The sequence below is a fragment of the Carcharhinus amblyrhynchos genome, chromosome 26, assembly GCF_965287045.1.
Source record: "Carcharhinus amblyrhynchos chromosome 26, sCarAmb.v2.hapA, whole genome shotgun sequence".
In the NCBI taxonomy this organism is placed as follows: Eukaryota; Metazoa; Chordata; class Chondrichthyes; order Carcharhiniformes; family Carcharhinidae; genus Carcharhinus; species Carcharhinus amblyrhynchos.
Genome location: NC_137349.1, coordinates 17,943,948 through 17,958,737, shown reverse-complemented (window position 1 = coordinate 17,958,737; position 14,790 = coordinate 17,943,948). Strand labels below are relative to the sequence as shown.

The 14,790-nt window shown below is 42.2% G+C and overlaps 1 protein-coding gene and 1 long non-coding RNA gene across 4 annotated transcripts in view; one reads left to right on the top strand and one right to left on the bottom strand.

Annotated features, from left to right (window-relative positions):
• The window catches only part of LOC145358802 (uncharacterized), a 201,514-nt gene extending 188,295 nt beyond the window's left edge, over positions 1-13,219 (bottom strand). The window contains exons 1-2 of the long non-coding RNA XR_013889507.1: positions 13,134-13,219; positions 7,911-8,037 (exon numbers count right to left, since the gene is read on the bottom strand). This is a non-coding gene — a long non-coding RNA (uncharacterized LOC145358802). The remainder of the gene's footprint in view (positions 1-7,910; positions 8,038-13,133) is intronic.
• The window catches only part of LOC145358801 (BTB/POZ domain-containing protein 2-like), a 37,847-nt gene continuing 32,897 nt past the window's right edge, over positions 9,841-14,790 (top strand). Inside the window, exon 1 of one of the 3 annotated variants that reach the window (XM_080213104.1) lies at positions 9,841-13,638. In XM_080213104.1, coding sequence (XP_080069230.1) covers positions 13,193-13,638 — 446 coding nt within the window. In that variant the 5' untranslated portion in view covers positions 9,841-13,192. The remainder of the gene's footprint in view (positions 13,639-14,790) is intronic. The other 2 variants (XM_080213105.1, XM_080213106.1) reach the window with 2 other exon arrangements.

The window sequence follows — 14,790 nt, the reverse complement described above, 5'->3', positions numbered from 1 at the left end:
AGCTCACTGTACTGGGGTAACATATAGATAGAAGATTAACTAACAGGAAACAAAGTTAGCATGAATGGGCCTTTTTTCCGGTAATGTAATGAGAAGTACACTACAGGGATCAGTACTAGGGCCTCAACTTTTTACAATTTATATAAATAACTTGAATGATGGGATTGACATGTGGTTGCAAAATTTGCTGATGACACAAAGAGGAGAAGCAAAGTAAATTGCGAACGGAAAATAAAGAGGCTACATATATTTAAAAGGGTTGCAGGTTGCTTGAAGAGCTGATCACATGATTTGATTCTGATGTCATTAGGATGTTTGCACAGACTGCTGTTTTACTTCCAGTTTTTGCTCTGTACAGAGAGCAGCTCTTTAATGACTGTTACTTTGAATCCATGTGTACAAACCATGTTCTTTTCTTTTCCATAACCCCTAACATAGTTAGAACATTATAAAAGGATAGGCTCGGTGAATGGGCAAAAACCTGGCAAATAAAATATAATGTGGGAAAATGTGAAATTGCCTATTTTGGCAGGATTAATAGAAAAGAATCTTATAATCCAAATGGCAAGAGATTGTAGAGCTCTGAGATTCAGAGCAATCTGGATGTCTTGGTGCATGAATCACAAAAAGCTTTGAAGGTACAAAAAGTAATCAGGAAAGCTAACATAATGTTATTGTTTATTGCCCAGGCAACTGAATACAAAAGTAGAGAGGTTATGCTTTAGTTATACAGAACACTGCTGAAACTACATCATTGCATTGAAACTGCATTGTGTACAGTATTGGTCTCCTTATTTAAGGATGTAAGGATGTAAATGCATTAGAAACAGTTCAGTAAAGTTTTTCAGAATCCCGGCTTCTCTTTATCTTTGACTCCATGATATTACTTTCCAGCAGAGGAGAGGATAGATGGAAAACCAGTTGCACAAAATAAGTGGCAATACGTGACCAGAATTTCACAATTTTTATATTCACAGCTAAACAAAAATGTATTTTGATTATTTTCCCATTTCCCTTTGTTAGTACATTCCTAACACATTTTCACCAAAAACCCTACCTCTAAAATATACATTTCCTCCCTTTTCCACTTTATAATGTACATCAGATACAATATTACAAACAAATTCACCCATCCCCCCAAGGAAGTTATATTTCTCTGAATTTTGCTTCACCCCAGAATCCCTGATTTGGGTTCTGTGAAAGCCTGCTGACCACATTTGCACTGTGCTCAAGCCAGTTTTGAAGCTACAGCTCTTGTAATAGATCATTTCTCATGTTTTATATATTGGAGGTTTTCAAGTCTGAACTGGAAATGGAATATATAGTGTTATTTGGGCTTTGGAAAGCTATAAAGCTGAGTTACCAATCGTTTCTGATAAGTTAATCTGGTGAAGAATCTATTTGTGGCAATTCTACAGATCAGGTACAGTCCATACTGACTGTACAACCCCGTTCAATGTGATACTTTCATGTTTATAGCAAAAGCGTTTGTGCTTTGATCCCAGCTCTCGGCAGCAACTTCAAACTGCTCAATCTTCACAGGCTTTGTAGTTTTTTTGTCCCTATCAGAAAAATCTAAATTTGAACACTGTCTCTCAGAAGCAATGAGTGCACAGATCGATTTGGTGTTTACATTAAATAGAATTTTTAAAGGGGAAGAAAGCAAGAAGTTTAAAGCTCGTGTGAGATGCAAGCCAAAATCATTTTTGACATCAAAGTACCCATCTGTGTCAAAGGGTGAGAATTTCATTCAAGCTTCCTGTTTAGAAAGCTAATGCGGTCAGAACAGGGCGTAACTAGTGATTACAGCATGCTGATATGGTTGGAAATAAGAAGTGAGGAGTGGAAAGTGTAACTTGAATAACATTGAATATTATGTTGAAAAAGTAAACCAAGGTAACCAGTTTTCATTAACGAAGATACAGTACATACTAAGTAGCTCTTTCTAAAGAAAAGTTATAATATAGCAGAGCCTTTGATGTATTTTAATTGTTTGACTGAAGTGTAAATTAAATGGTCTTTATACTAGTTTGTGTCTTACTAATCATTGCCTTCTATCTCTTGATGTTAGCATACATCCAGGTGGTATAAATGTATAAGCACTCCTTTTTCAGAGGGAACCTGGGCTCTGCATCTATCTATATGATTAAAGGTCTTATATTTAACATATACCCATCACATTGCATCTACTATCAAAGCTCAGGGCAGAGGATCAAACTCAAGTATAGCATGCATATTTAGAAAAAAAAGATTGTTTTAAGCGAGAGCCATCTGTTAAATTACCAAATACTAAACTATGTGCAAACAAATCGAGAGCTGTCATAAATACCAATAAGGAAAGAATGAAAGGCAAAAGACTGAGCAATCAGTAAGACTTAGGAGCAAAAATAAACCATTCAACCCATCAAGTCTGCTCTGCCATTCAATGAGATCATAGAATCCGTGCGGTGCAGAAGGCCTTTCAGGCCATTGAGTCTGCTTCAACAACAATCCTACCTAGGCCCTACCCCCGTAACCCCACATGTTTACCTTGCTAATCCACCTGACACTAAGGAACAATTTAGCCAATTGACGTAACCCGCACATCTTTGGACTGTGGGAGTAAACCAGAGGAAACACATGCAGACTGTCCACACAGTCACCCAAGGCTGGAATTGAATCGGGATCCCTGGCGCTGTGAGGTAGTATTGCCTCCGTGCCGCCATAACTGATCTGTTGTGAATGTCCTCCCAACTCCACTTTCCCACCTTATCCCCATAACCCTTGATTCCCTTACTGATTAAAAATCTGTTTATCTCAGCCTTGAACTTAACGACACAACCTAGAAGATATCAATCCTAAATTGACTTATCGCAGATTGAATAATCAAATTGCTCAATATTCTAGGAACAGTCCCTACCTTTGATTTTCAGTTACCTTTAACTCTACCCAGCTTTGTAACTTTCATGAGAAACTCACAAGAAAATTCAGAACATTGTTCTCCCCAGAATGGCTTTGCAACCATTTTTAGCTCTGAAGATGGGTCATACAGACTCCAAATTCTCCAACCACGCTCCTGGCTGGGATTCTCCAGTCCCACTGTAGTGAATGGAGATTTGGCTGAGTGCCAAATTCTCTGTTCTCAGTGGCAGGGCGTACAACTTCAGAGAATCTGTTTCTCTCTCCACAGATGCTGCCAGACCAGCTGAGTTTTTCCAGTATTTTCTGTTCTTGTGTATAGTTTTGTAAAGATTTGTTAAAGATTTTTTCCTCATCAACTATTTAACATAAAAAAAACCCCTCAAGGCACAAACAACAAAAAAAATTGTATTTACATAGAACCTTGAATGTAGTGTAATATCCCGGGGTATTTCCACAGCTTGGGCCTCAGCAAGTGAATGCACAGTCACCAATGGTGGAGAGATAAAAATTGATGATGCAGAAGAGGCTACATTGGAGGAATGCAACAAGTTCCAAGGGTTGCAGGTCTGGAGAAGAGTACAGAGAAATGGAGGAAATTAGGCCATGGAGGGATTTGAAAGACAGGGCTGAAAACTTAAAAATCGAGATGCTGCCAATCCATCAGCAAAAAGATGTGAAGCAGAGGCGGGATGGTTAAATAGGATTTTCTTATTTGTTCATGGGATGTGTCTCACAAGCAAGACCAATATTTGTTGCCCATCCCTGACTGCCCTCCAGAAGGTGGTCATCTTCTTCTACCATTGCAATGGAGATATGCCCACAGAGCTGTTACTGAGGGAGTTCCAGAAATTTGATCCAGTGACAGTGAAGGATCTCTGATATAGTTGCAAGTTAGGATGGTGTGTGATTTGGAGGAGACTTTTCAATTGGCAATGTTCCCATGCATGTTGCCCTTGTTCTTCTAAATGGTCAGTTAGCTCAGTAGGCTGATGGCTTGTTAGTGATATAGAGCAACACCCACTGCTGTGGGTTCAACTCCCATACCAGCTAAAGTTATTCATGAAACCCCTGCCTTCTCAACCTTGCCCTTTGCCTGAGGTGTGGTGATCTTCAGGTTAAATCACCACCCCCCTTTGAAGGAGAGACCAGCCTACAGTCATCTGGGACTATGGTGACTTCATGTACTCTTTTAAATGGTTGAGGCTGTGGGTTTGCATGGCGCTGTTCAAGGGGCGTTTGTGAGGGACTCAAGTGAATGGTTACACACTTCACCTGTGTGATCTAAGTGTATAGATATGTCCCATATATTAAATGAAGGATTACCCACATCTTCAATCATTACTGTGAACTGTGAACACCGCAAAAAAGTCATAAAGACTCAAAACGTTGGGCAGGATCTTCCGGTCCCACTGAAGGTGACACAATGCGACGGATTCCCCAGCAGCCAAGTGGACAAGCAACCAGAAACACTGTAGACATTGGCGGGACCAGAGGATCCCACAGGCCACCAGTGGTGAGCCACCTCTGCTTCCAAAAACCACGCCGCTGGGAGTGGAGACAGAAAATCCAACCTGTTAACTCTGTTTCTTTCTCCACAGGCTGCCAGGCCTGCAAATTCTTTCCAGCATTTTCTGTTTTTTTATTTCTGGTTTCCAACATCCACAGATTTTTCCTTCTTTTTCACAATTAACTACCCATTTGTCAGCTGATTAAGGGTGCCCTGCATAGGATCTTCCTGGCAGCGGACAGACACTGAAGGCCAAACCAAACAGGTTATTGGAGGCAGTGTGCCACTGGCTGGCCTGTGAAGGTCTTGAAGCCTCCTGCTCTCATCCCCCCCACAACGAGCCACAGCTGCTGCCACCAGACAAGCTGTGGATCCCTTTCACAGGGGTGGCCCAGTAGCTGTGGCTAGTTTATTTTGTGAAAGCAAATACCTTTCCAGAGAGTGTCTCAAGATAGAGGCATTTCCCCTGCTGCTGTGGCAGTGGCCATTGTTAATGGTGGGACCAACATCTTCCAAGGCTGCATGTCCTCTGATTGAGCTCACAGCCTCGGGAATCCACCCAACCCACCATCCTTAATTAGGTGGTGGACCTGGAGACCACCTGCCTCCAGAATCTCTGAGGTAGGTGCCTTAAAAACCAGTGTGGGGTTGGGACCTGGAGATGGTCCGGACTTAACATTCATATCCTAAAAGCCAGTGTGGGGTTGGGACCTGGAGGTGATCCAGACTTAACATTCATATCCTAAAGTCATAATATTTCACCCCATATGTGCAAGTGCTGGACTGCATTATTTCATAGTGGCTTTGAACACTTTGTTAATGGCTAAGTGGATTGATTTCTACCTGAGGAATCTCAAAGGATCACTATTAAAATTGGCTCCTTTTTCCCTTCAATCTGGTTAATGAAATTACATGCAACAAAATCGAATGGTTTAAAACCACATGTTCCCACAGTTTTGTTCGCAGGTCAATAATCCAATTTATGGAAAAAGAAAGCATGGTTCTGGATATTAAAACTGTTAAATATCTTTTTGCATCACTATTGCAGAATATTCCTGGACAAGAGCGCACAAATGTAGCCTTAGTAACCGGCTTGCCGCCAATAAACAAGACTCACACAAACCAATAATAAAGGTGCCTGTAAACACAGTCATGACAACAGCAGAACCAATCATTTGCTTTGCTGCTGCATGAAGACATTCAGGTTTTTGATAACATAATGTTGAAACAGGCCATACAATCAGTTTGTGGTTAAGAAAGAAACAACTTGTTTTCTGCGCCATTCAAATGTAATAACTGATTTCAAAATGCCTTCAAGGAATATATTGCTCCAACAGGTATATCCAATGTCACAGACAGCACTTCATCATGTTATTTGGCCAGCCTGTCCATTGGATCATTCTATCCAGATAGCCTTTGTTGTGTCAAAACAAAATGCTGCGGAAGCTAGCAATTTGTAACAGTGGTATTTGTTGTGTATCCTCTGTAGCAGGAGATATGTATGAAGATCCGGGGCCCGATCTGTTCTCGCTACACTCCCACACTGCCGCCAGGTCAGAGAATTTGGCATCCAGCCAAATCTCCGTTCACTGCAACAGGTTGGGAAAATCCCGCCAGCGTGAGTGGTAGTAACATTCTGGCCATGGCGTTTAACTGTGCTGGTGTTATGGTGCATTCTTTTGAGTGACACCATCTAACCAGCTTGGGTGTCTCAAGAAAGTGGGGGGAAGGAAATGAGAAAAAAATATTTTTTAAAAAACTAATGCTCCATCTAGTGGCAACACAGTGTTTTCCCTTTCTGCATTGCTTGGCTACATTGCTCACTTGGATTCTCAAAAGACACGGGCACTGATCAAAGATAGACAGGCCTTTAAGGGGGCTTGATAAGGTAGATGGTGAGATGTTTCCACTAGTGGGAGAGTCTCGAACAAGGGGATATAGCTACAAGATAAAGGGCTGGTCATTTAAATCTGAGGTGTGTAAAAATTTCTTCTCACAGAGAGAGGGTAATGAATCTCTGGAATTCTCTGTCCCAAAGGGTAGTGGAGGCTGCATAGAAAATAGAACAGTACACACAGGAACAGGCACCTTGGCCCACAATGTTGTGCCAAACATGATTCCAAATTAAACTAATCCCTTCTGTCTACCCTTGGTCCATTTCCCTCTTTTCCTTGCATATTCATGAGCTTATCTAATAGACCTTAAACACCCCTGTCCTTATCTGCCTCCACCACCATCCCTGGCACCTAACACTCTGTGTAAAAAAACTCACCCTTCACGTCTCCGTTAACTCTGTCCCCCTCACCTTACATGATTGACCCCTAGGATCAGACGTTTCAGCTCTGGGAAAAAGATCTGTCAACCCTATCTATGCTTCTTTTAATTTTACAGATTTCAATCAGGTCTCCTCTCAACGTCTGCTGTTCCAGAGAAACAACGCTAGTTGTTAGAAGTAATTAAAGTGGGGGTGGATAAATATTTGATATGTCGAGGAATAGAGGGCGTTAGGGAAATGGCACAAAGAAGGAGTTGAGGCCAGCATGGATCAGACATCTTTGTACTGAATGGCTGAGCAAGTTTAAAAGGCCATACGGCCTACGCCTGCTTCTATTCCTTGTGTTTTTGCATGTTAACACCGGTGACCTAATTCTGCATCCCACTGTCTGGTGAGGCTCAAATAGTACCTCACAATGTGTCCTAATATTTGTTGATATTGGGTTTCTTTCCAACAAACTTCTTTTTGTAGCTTTTTTTAAATAATTAGTCATGATGGATTTTGAACAATGACTCAGAAGCAGCTAAGCAGCTGCTAAAGACAGTGAGTTATCAAAACTCAAAATCCAACACAAAATAAAAGGCTCAATAGTTAATTTCCAAATAGATCAGTGATCCAAAATAAAGCAGATTAGTAAGAAAGGGAACAATGTACCTTTATACACAATATGGGATTTTACAAAGGGAAATAAGGTTTTCTTTCCCCAGCTCATATTTTGATGAATAATGTCTCAGTAATATATATTCAGTACATAAGGTTAACAGGTTCAGTAATCTGGTGACTATGGGACTGGTCCTAGTAATTTCAAGACCCATGGTAAACTGTGCTATTGAATTCAGTTAAGTCCATCATTAGTGGACAAGCACCAGAAAATGACCATGAAAGCTGCATTAAAAACCCAACTACTTCACTAATATCTTTTGGGAATGGGACATATTGTGACCTGCATGTGACTCCATTTTCATACTGCTTGACTTTTAAGTGGTAGAATTTCAGTAGGGCTTTCCCAATCCCCTGCAGTAAAATTGACAGGAAGGGCATGCATGTCTCGCTGGGCCTTCCACTAAAGTCGGTGACTACAGCAGGAACTCAGAACCCACCTCCCCACAGGATTTACTGCCAAGAGACTCCATATCTCAAGAACAAATTTCAATAAGTACAGGATTTAGCTAAGATACAGTCTTGAAAGTTAAGTACATCAATGGGATTACAAGGGTTAACACTTACGGAAACAGGACTGGTTTTATCAGCATCATTTATCTGGAATATGCCACACCTGTAACATTTATATGCAGCTACAGACAACAGAAATTCTACTTCTATGATGCTTCCTCCTTTGCTGAAGATTTAATGTCTGAAAAAAGAAAATACATATATAGTGCACAAGATATTGGATTTCTAGTACCTGGTGGGTGACATTTTTGAAATTGGACAAGAAAAATAAGGTGCAAGTCATCAATTGTACTTAAACTGCTTTTCATAGGCTTTACAGTGAAAAAGTACAAGAAGGGTATGCTGAGCACAGAATCTGCAGAGCCAAATTCAGCCTCGGGATGGGGCCTACTCAACAGGCATAGCCAAGGAAGGATTGTCTGACAGAAATATCCCACACTGATTGGGGGCTTGGAGCACAGGCCACAGTGGGTGGATTTGTGGAAGTCATGATCTACTACCCAGGATAAAATGAGGAACGTTACTCGTGATTGCTCATGATTGTTAGCTACTGCTCAGATAAAGTAGCAAGCCTTGCTTATACTGAACAAAATATATAATTAGCTGGCACCAATATGGGTCACTTTTTAAATAATGTCTGAGAGGCTTCACCAAAACTGATTTCTTTGCACTACTCAGGCGGGTAGAGAGTATTCACCCCAAATGCCAGTGACCTACATAATGGCCGGAATTTTACCATTCCACCCGCTACGTCAGAGTGGGCAAGGGCAGTCCACATAAAGGTCAATTGACTGTGGGTGGGATTTTATGTTTTGGGACAAGCGAGGCCTTAAAATCCCACCCAATATGTCTCTGTCGAGCTCCCTGATTGGGCAACCTTAACAAGCCTCAATTAGGGAGCTCATATTCCGGCAGGTCCAACCCATGGACCTTGTTGAAGTCATTACAACCTTGAATCATCTGCAAGTTAAGATAGTGAAAGGGTTAATGGGCCAGAATCCTGTGACGTAACATGAGGTTTTAGATGTTGAAAACTTGGTGATGACACATAATGGAAAACAGTGCTTAAATTGTAACGACGATGCTCTCTTCCACAAACAGCTACTGTTGCTAGAGCAATTGTTAATTTTAAATTGGTTATTGATGGAAATTTGGAAACCAAAGCTCTTAAAGGATATGGAGGAAAAGTGGATATTTGGAGTTAGGACATGAATCAGCCATGGTTTATTTGAATAAAAGAACGGGGTCCAGGGTTTAAATGGCTACTTCTATCTTTATATTGTGACCAATTACTACATTTTTCTTTCCCTTTAATGGCAGGATGCAGTGCCTTAACAGCTGGTTTCTTGCCAGATTTTCCGATCCCTGGCCGATTGTACAACAGACCAAACTTGCTGGGATAACTTAAGGACAACTCAAAAAGGGCAGCACCCTAAAAGGAGGGAAACCGCCCGAAACAAAAGACAAAGTGGAAAGGAAATTTAAAACATCAAATTAAAATGTGATTAAAAGGGTCAATAACATATTCCAGGGAACGGAAGACATCAACTGTGCCCTTGGAACACCACATGCTTCCTTTCCAGGGACACCCAGCCTCAATACAGCCGCAGTAGAGGGACAGACAGTCAGGCTGGATGCACCCCCCCCCCCCCGCAATCACCCACTGCCTGGACCTGTAGATGGAATACCTTGCTAGGCCAAGGAGCAGATTCATGAAGAAGTCCTCCTTCTCACCACAGCACCCCCCCCCCTCCCCCCCCGGGACTGAAGTGCAAACAAAACTTCAATAAAAGTTTTTTTTGGAAAACTGAGAAGGTAACACGCAACATAGACATGATCCACGGAAGAACCTACAATTGTGTGGTACTGTTGTGTGCAGCACCCTCCACTCCAGGTCCCCAAGATAGTGGGGGGGAGAATCAAACTTGCTGGGAGAGCCTGTCAACTAACTGAAGACTATTCAATTAAGTTGGAAAATGGAAAATGGAGTCAGCAGCTCAGACAAGACAATTAAGCCTGATAACTGGATTAACACAACCCTAATTTTCCCATGGTCGGAGAATTTTAACAACCAAATTTTGACTTGACTAGCCCATTATGTCCCACATGTATATTTGAGAACTTTAAAAAAATTATGTTTTCTAGAGATTGATTAGAATGTGGAATGTCCTACCATATAGAGTAGCTGGATAGCATAGATGTATTTAATCACATGAGGGAAAAAGGAATAGAAGGATATGCTGTCATGGTCAAATTAAATTGGAAGTACGTTCATATGGAGCATAAAGAATGATGCAATCTAGTTGGGTTGAATGGTCTGTTTCTGTGCTGTCTATTCTGTGCATATATTATAGCCTAAAAACAACACTCCCCTCCCCCAAAAAAGCAACTACAAGGCAATTATTAACTTCTTTCATCAACAACACTTTTGTAGAGTGAATTTTTAATATAGTAGTGATCTCCATTGTGTTGCACATAATATGCTCTCTGTTGTCATATTTAATTTCTTACTGTGCCCTTTGATTAGTTTTGCTGTGTTTTGTTTTACTTCTACTTGCTGTGTCTTCGCTTTTGTGATTTATACTTCTTGTGATCATCACTGTTCTTGTTCTGTCAGTGACAGGCTGCACAATCCCTCCTTACACGAATCAACTCATTCAGTTGTTCTTCGCCACAACCGTCAAGCCCTTTTTCAATCTTCCCTTTCTGCATCTTTCACTGTAATTTTTACGACCTCTATTGTATGCCTCAGAGGGATCACAATTGGATACAATATGCCTCAGTCCTTTCTCAATTGCAGTTTTGATGGTGACTGGTTGGCACGTGCACCACTTTGCCATATTCATTATTCATAAGGCTCACTTGTGGATTTCTATGTTCTGGGAAGTCAGTTAAAAAATTCTAAAGATTACAGAGGAGTCAGATTCCAACTAGAAGTTGACTACCAGAGGATTTAGAAGTAATCATTTTGGATAAAGGGGGCAGTAAGGTCCTTTTATCACTCCACACATTGCAAAGATAAAAGTTCACAATTCATTATGTATGATTAAGGAACATAGAGAATAAAGATGGTTGGAGGGTGTAACTTCAACAGAATGAAATTAAATTGAGCACCAGTAGATTTACAAATGATAATTTCAACAAAGGAAGCTGAGGACACTTTACTGTATAGTAAGTAAATACATAAGATTCATAGTATTTATTTGCTATTGAAAGGAACAATTAATGGAGAAATGGGTGTTGTAACACCAACCAGAACCAGGATGGAATTAAATTGAACATCAGTCGATGAGGTCACTTTATCACTAGCACACCCAAACTAAGTTCCACAGAACCATAAGGTTCCATAGCAGGCATCCAAGGGTTCTGCAATAGCTCTGGTCTTTGACAAATAGTGCAGGAGGGGGAAGTAGCCATAAGCATGGGATGGTAAATGGCCAAAGAGCAAAGGAAAGAGAGGTGAGAGTTTATGTGAAAGAGAGTTGAGCAGCCATGGAGCAAGGGAGCGGGAAGTGAGAGTGTGCATGTGGGAATGTGTTGTGTGTGTGTGTGTCTGTGTGTAAGAGAGAAAGAATGAGTGTGAGTGTGGGCACGTCTAATGACAAACCAGTTCTCCAGCAGCACTCCAAATATTAAATGAACTTTGGGGCAAAAAAGCAGCATCATCCCTCCGATTAAAAATGTCAGTAAGCAGGTAAGACTTAAGTACTATGTTGAATAAAATGGAAATTATAATAAATGTATATATGTAAGAAAAAGACATTCATAAATGTGTTTTTGTATGTTTGGATCCATTACACAAAAACAATCAATATTTTGTAGTTTAACAATGGCACAGTGGTTAGCACTGCTGCCTCATAGTGCCAGGGACAGAGTTCAATTTCGGCCTTTGGTGACTGTCTGCATGGAGTTGGTATGTTCTCCCCATGTCTGTGTGGGTTTCCTCAGGATGCTCTGGTTTCCTCCCACAGTCCAAAAATGTGGTTAGGTGGATTAGCCCTTGATAAATGTGCAGTACTGCGGGGATAGGGTGGGGGAAATGGGCTGGGTAAGGTACTGTCAGAGTGGGTATAGACTCAATGGGCTGAATGGCTTCCTTCTGCACTGTAGGGATTCTATGGTTCTTCCACACAATAAGAATGCTTTTCAGGTGTTCCATCAAGACTTTGGGAGATCAAAAGTGTTATTTGGCTGGAAAAGTTTGGAAGTCCCTGATCTGGCATATTAAAAAGATGAATCAAGCTCATAATTCATTTTTGTAGCTAAAAGGTATAGGGATGATAAAAGGAAGGGGAAGGGGATGTTGTGTTGTAACACTAGCCTGAACTAGAATAGGCACTGAGGACCAGTGCATCAACAATTCCATCAAAAGGGTAAGGGGGAATGAAAAAAACAAAAGGCTGCTATTTATTTATGTTAGGGCAGCAAGGTGGCACAGTGGTCAGGACAGTTGCCTCACAGTGCCAGTGACCCAGGTTTGATTCCCAGCTTGAGTTATTATCTGTGTGGAGCATCCATGTTTTTCCCATGTCTGCATGGGCTTCTTCCAGATGCTCCAGTTGTCTCCCACAGTTCAAAAGATGTGCTGGTTTAGGTGCATTGGCCGTGCTAAATTCTCTCTGAGTGTATCCGAACGGATGCCGAAATGTGGCAACTTGGGGATTTTCACAGTAACTTAAAATGTAGTGTTTATTTATTAGTCACAAATAAGGCTCACATTAACATTGCAATGAAGTTACTGTGAAATTCCCCTAGTCGCCACAGTCTGGCATTGCCTTTTGTGCCCTTTGGGCACCGCAGAGGCTGGGGTGCATTATCAACCCCAATAATCAGATTTTAATTTGATGTTTTCAAGTTTCCTTTGTATTTTGATTTTTTTGGGCTGTTCTCCCTCCTTTTGGGGAGCTACCCCCTTTTTACTTTGTACTGATTTAACTTGAGTTTGTTTATTTGGTTTGACCTTAAAAGAGGCCACTCTCCAGCGTCTGTTCGGATCAATGCACCTAACTTAACTTCGTTGCAGTGTTAACGTAAGCCTACTTGTGACACTAATAAATAAACTTTAAATTTAAAAGGGGGCGGGGAGGGGGGGGCAAAAGAGTGGCGATGTCACACCAACCTGAGCCAGAATGGGATTAAATTGAGGACTAGTGCATTGACAATTCCATCTAAAAGGGTAAGGGGAAATAGAAAAAAAAATTAAGGCTGCTATTTATTTATTTGTTTGTGGTGAGGAGAGGGAGAGAACTGGGTGCAGTGTTTAGTGGGGAGACTGACCTGCCTTTAAGGAGGGCCATGCTCTGCAGCTGCTGTTTGTAAACAGATGCCACTTCAAGATGGCGGCGGGAGGGAGCAACCTCAGCGCCTGCAACCGAGTCAACATCCCTAATGGCGGCGGCTCGGGGAGCCCGAGCCTGGGCACCGGCTCCTCGCCGCCTCCCTCACTGTCCGGGGCCGGCCCGGGTGCTGGTGGTGGTGGAGCAGCAGCGGCGGCGGCAGCGGCCGCAGCGGTGGTGATTTACCGGGAGCCCATGTACAACTGGCAGGCCACCAAGACGACGGTGAAGGAGCGCTTCGCCTTCCTGTTCAACAACGAGATCCTGAGCGACGTGCACTTCCTGGTGGGCAAGGGGATGGGGACGCAGCGGATCCCCGCTCACCGCTTCGTGCTGGCCGTCGGCAGCGCCGTCTTCGACGCCATGTTCAACGGCGGCATGGCCACCACCTCCACCGAGATCGAGCTGCCCGACGTGGAGCCCGCCGCCTTCCTCGCCCTCCTCAAGTGAGTGGCGGGAGGGGAGGGCAAGGCGGTTATTAATCAAATTTACACCGGGGGGGGAGGGGGGTCGAGGCCTGTTTGATCATTTTTAAACGCTGATGGGGGAAAAAAACTCGCAAATGTATTCCCTCCCTCCCTTAAAACATTTTCGACATCTTTTCAACCTCCTGAATGTTTTCTTTTAAATGCGTGTTCTGTTATCGCTTCTGCATGAATCAACGGTTGGGAAGGCGCAGTGGACGGTTTTTTTATATATGTGGTTCACGCCCTTTTTTTCATGTGTTTGGGAAGGGGGGGAGGGCGGAATTTTCTATCCTAAGGGTTCCATTCATACAGTCAGCCAGAAGGTTGCAGCAGCGCTGATCCAAGATGATGCTCTCCTGAGTAAATGGGCACTTAAGGCAGACTCGCCCCTTTTAAGGTAATAACATTGCATTGCACCCCTCTAGGTTTTTTATTGTGGGAGGGGTGATTATAGGTTTGTGTATGTCGAGGGTGATACTGCTACGGTTACGTGTTGTGTTGGGAAGAGGAGCGGGAAATCAACGTATTTTTTTCTTTTTGGGTTTAGTCGATGGCCAAGAGTCATTTTCCATGCTCATTACGCAGGAAGGAGGAAGGCAAGATGGCTAATTCACTGCAGAGTAGCTCCTGCACCACCTCAAATTGGCAAATTCGATTCCTGATTTTAAAAATAACCCTCAAATATTTGTCAGACTTGTGATGTTAGAAAATGTCAACGACCTATTGTTCATTTTTTAAAGAGGACCCAGACTTCTGTGTTGTGTTGCCCCACCCAGTTCTTTATCCACACTTGCATCATTTATGGAATTGAAAATCTAAACCCACCTCTCCCCGCCCCCGAACGTTTGAAGCTTTTAGTGACATTAGTATATTTAAGCTGCATGCTTTTTTAAATGTGGCACCAAACTTGGGCTCGTTTGGAGTTTTGGATCCTGCAAATGCCACCTCGGTGTGATGTTATTCCGCTGATCTTTTAGTAAGAAGCTGTGCAGTGATGCACATAGCTCCACGTAATACAGCTGCCAAATTTGCCTGGCTTTCTTACTCATGTTTTTCAACTGCCAGGCTTTCAAAGGCTTATTTAAAATAACTGATGCTATCTGTGATAACTGGGATGGCGGCATTAATCAC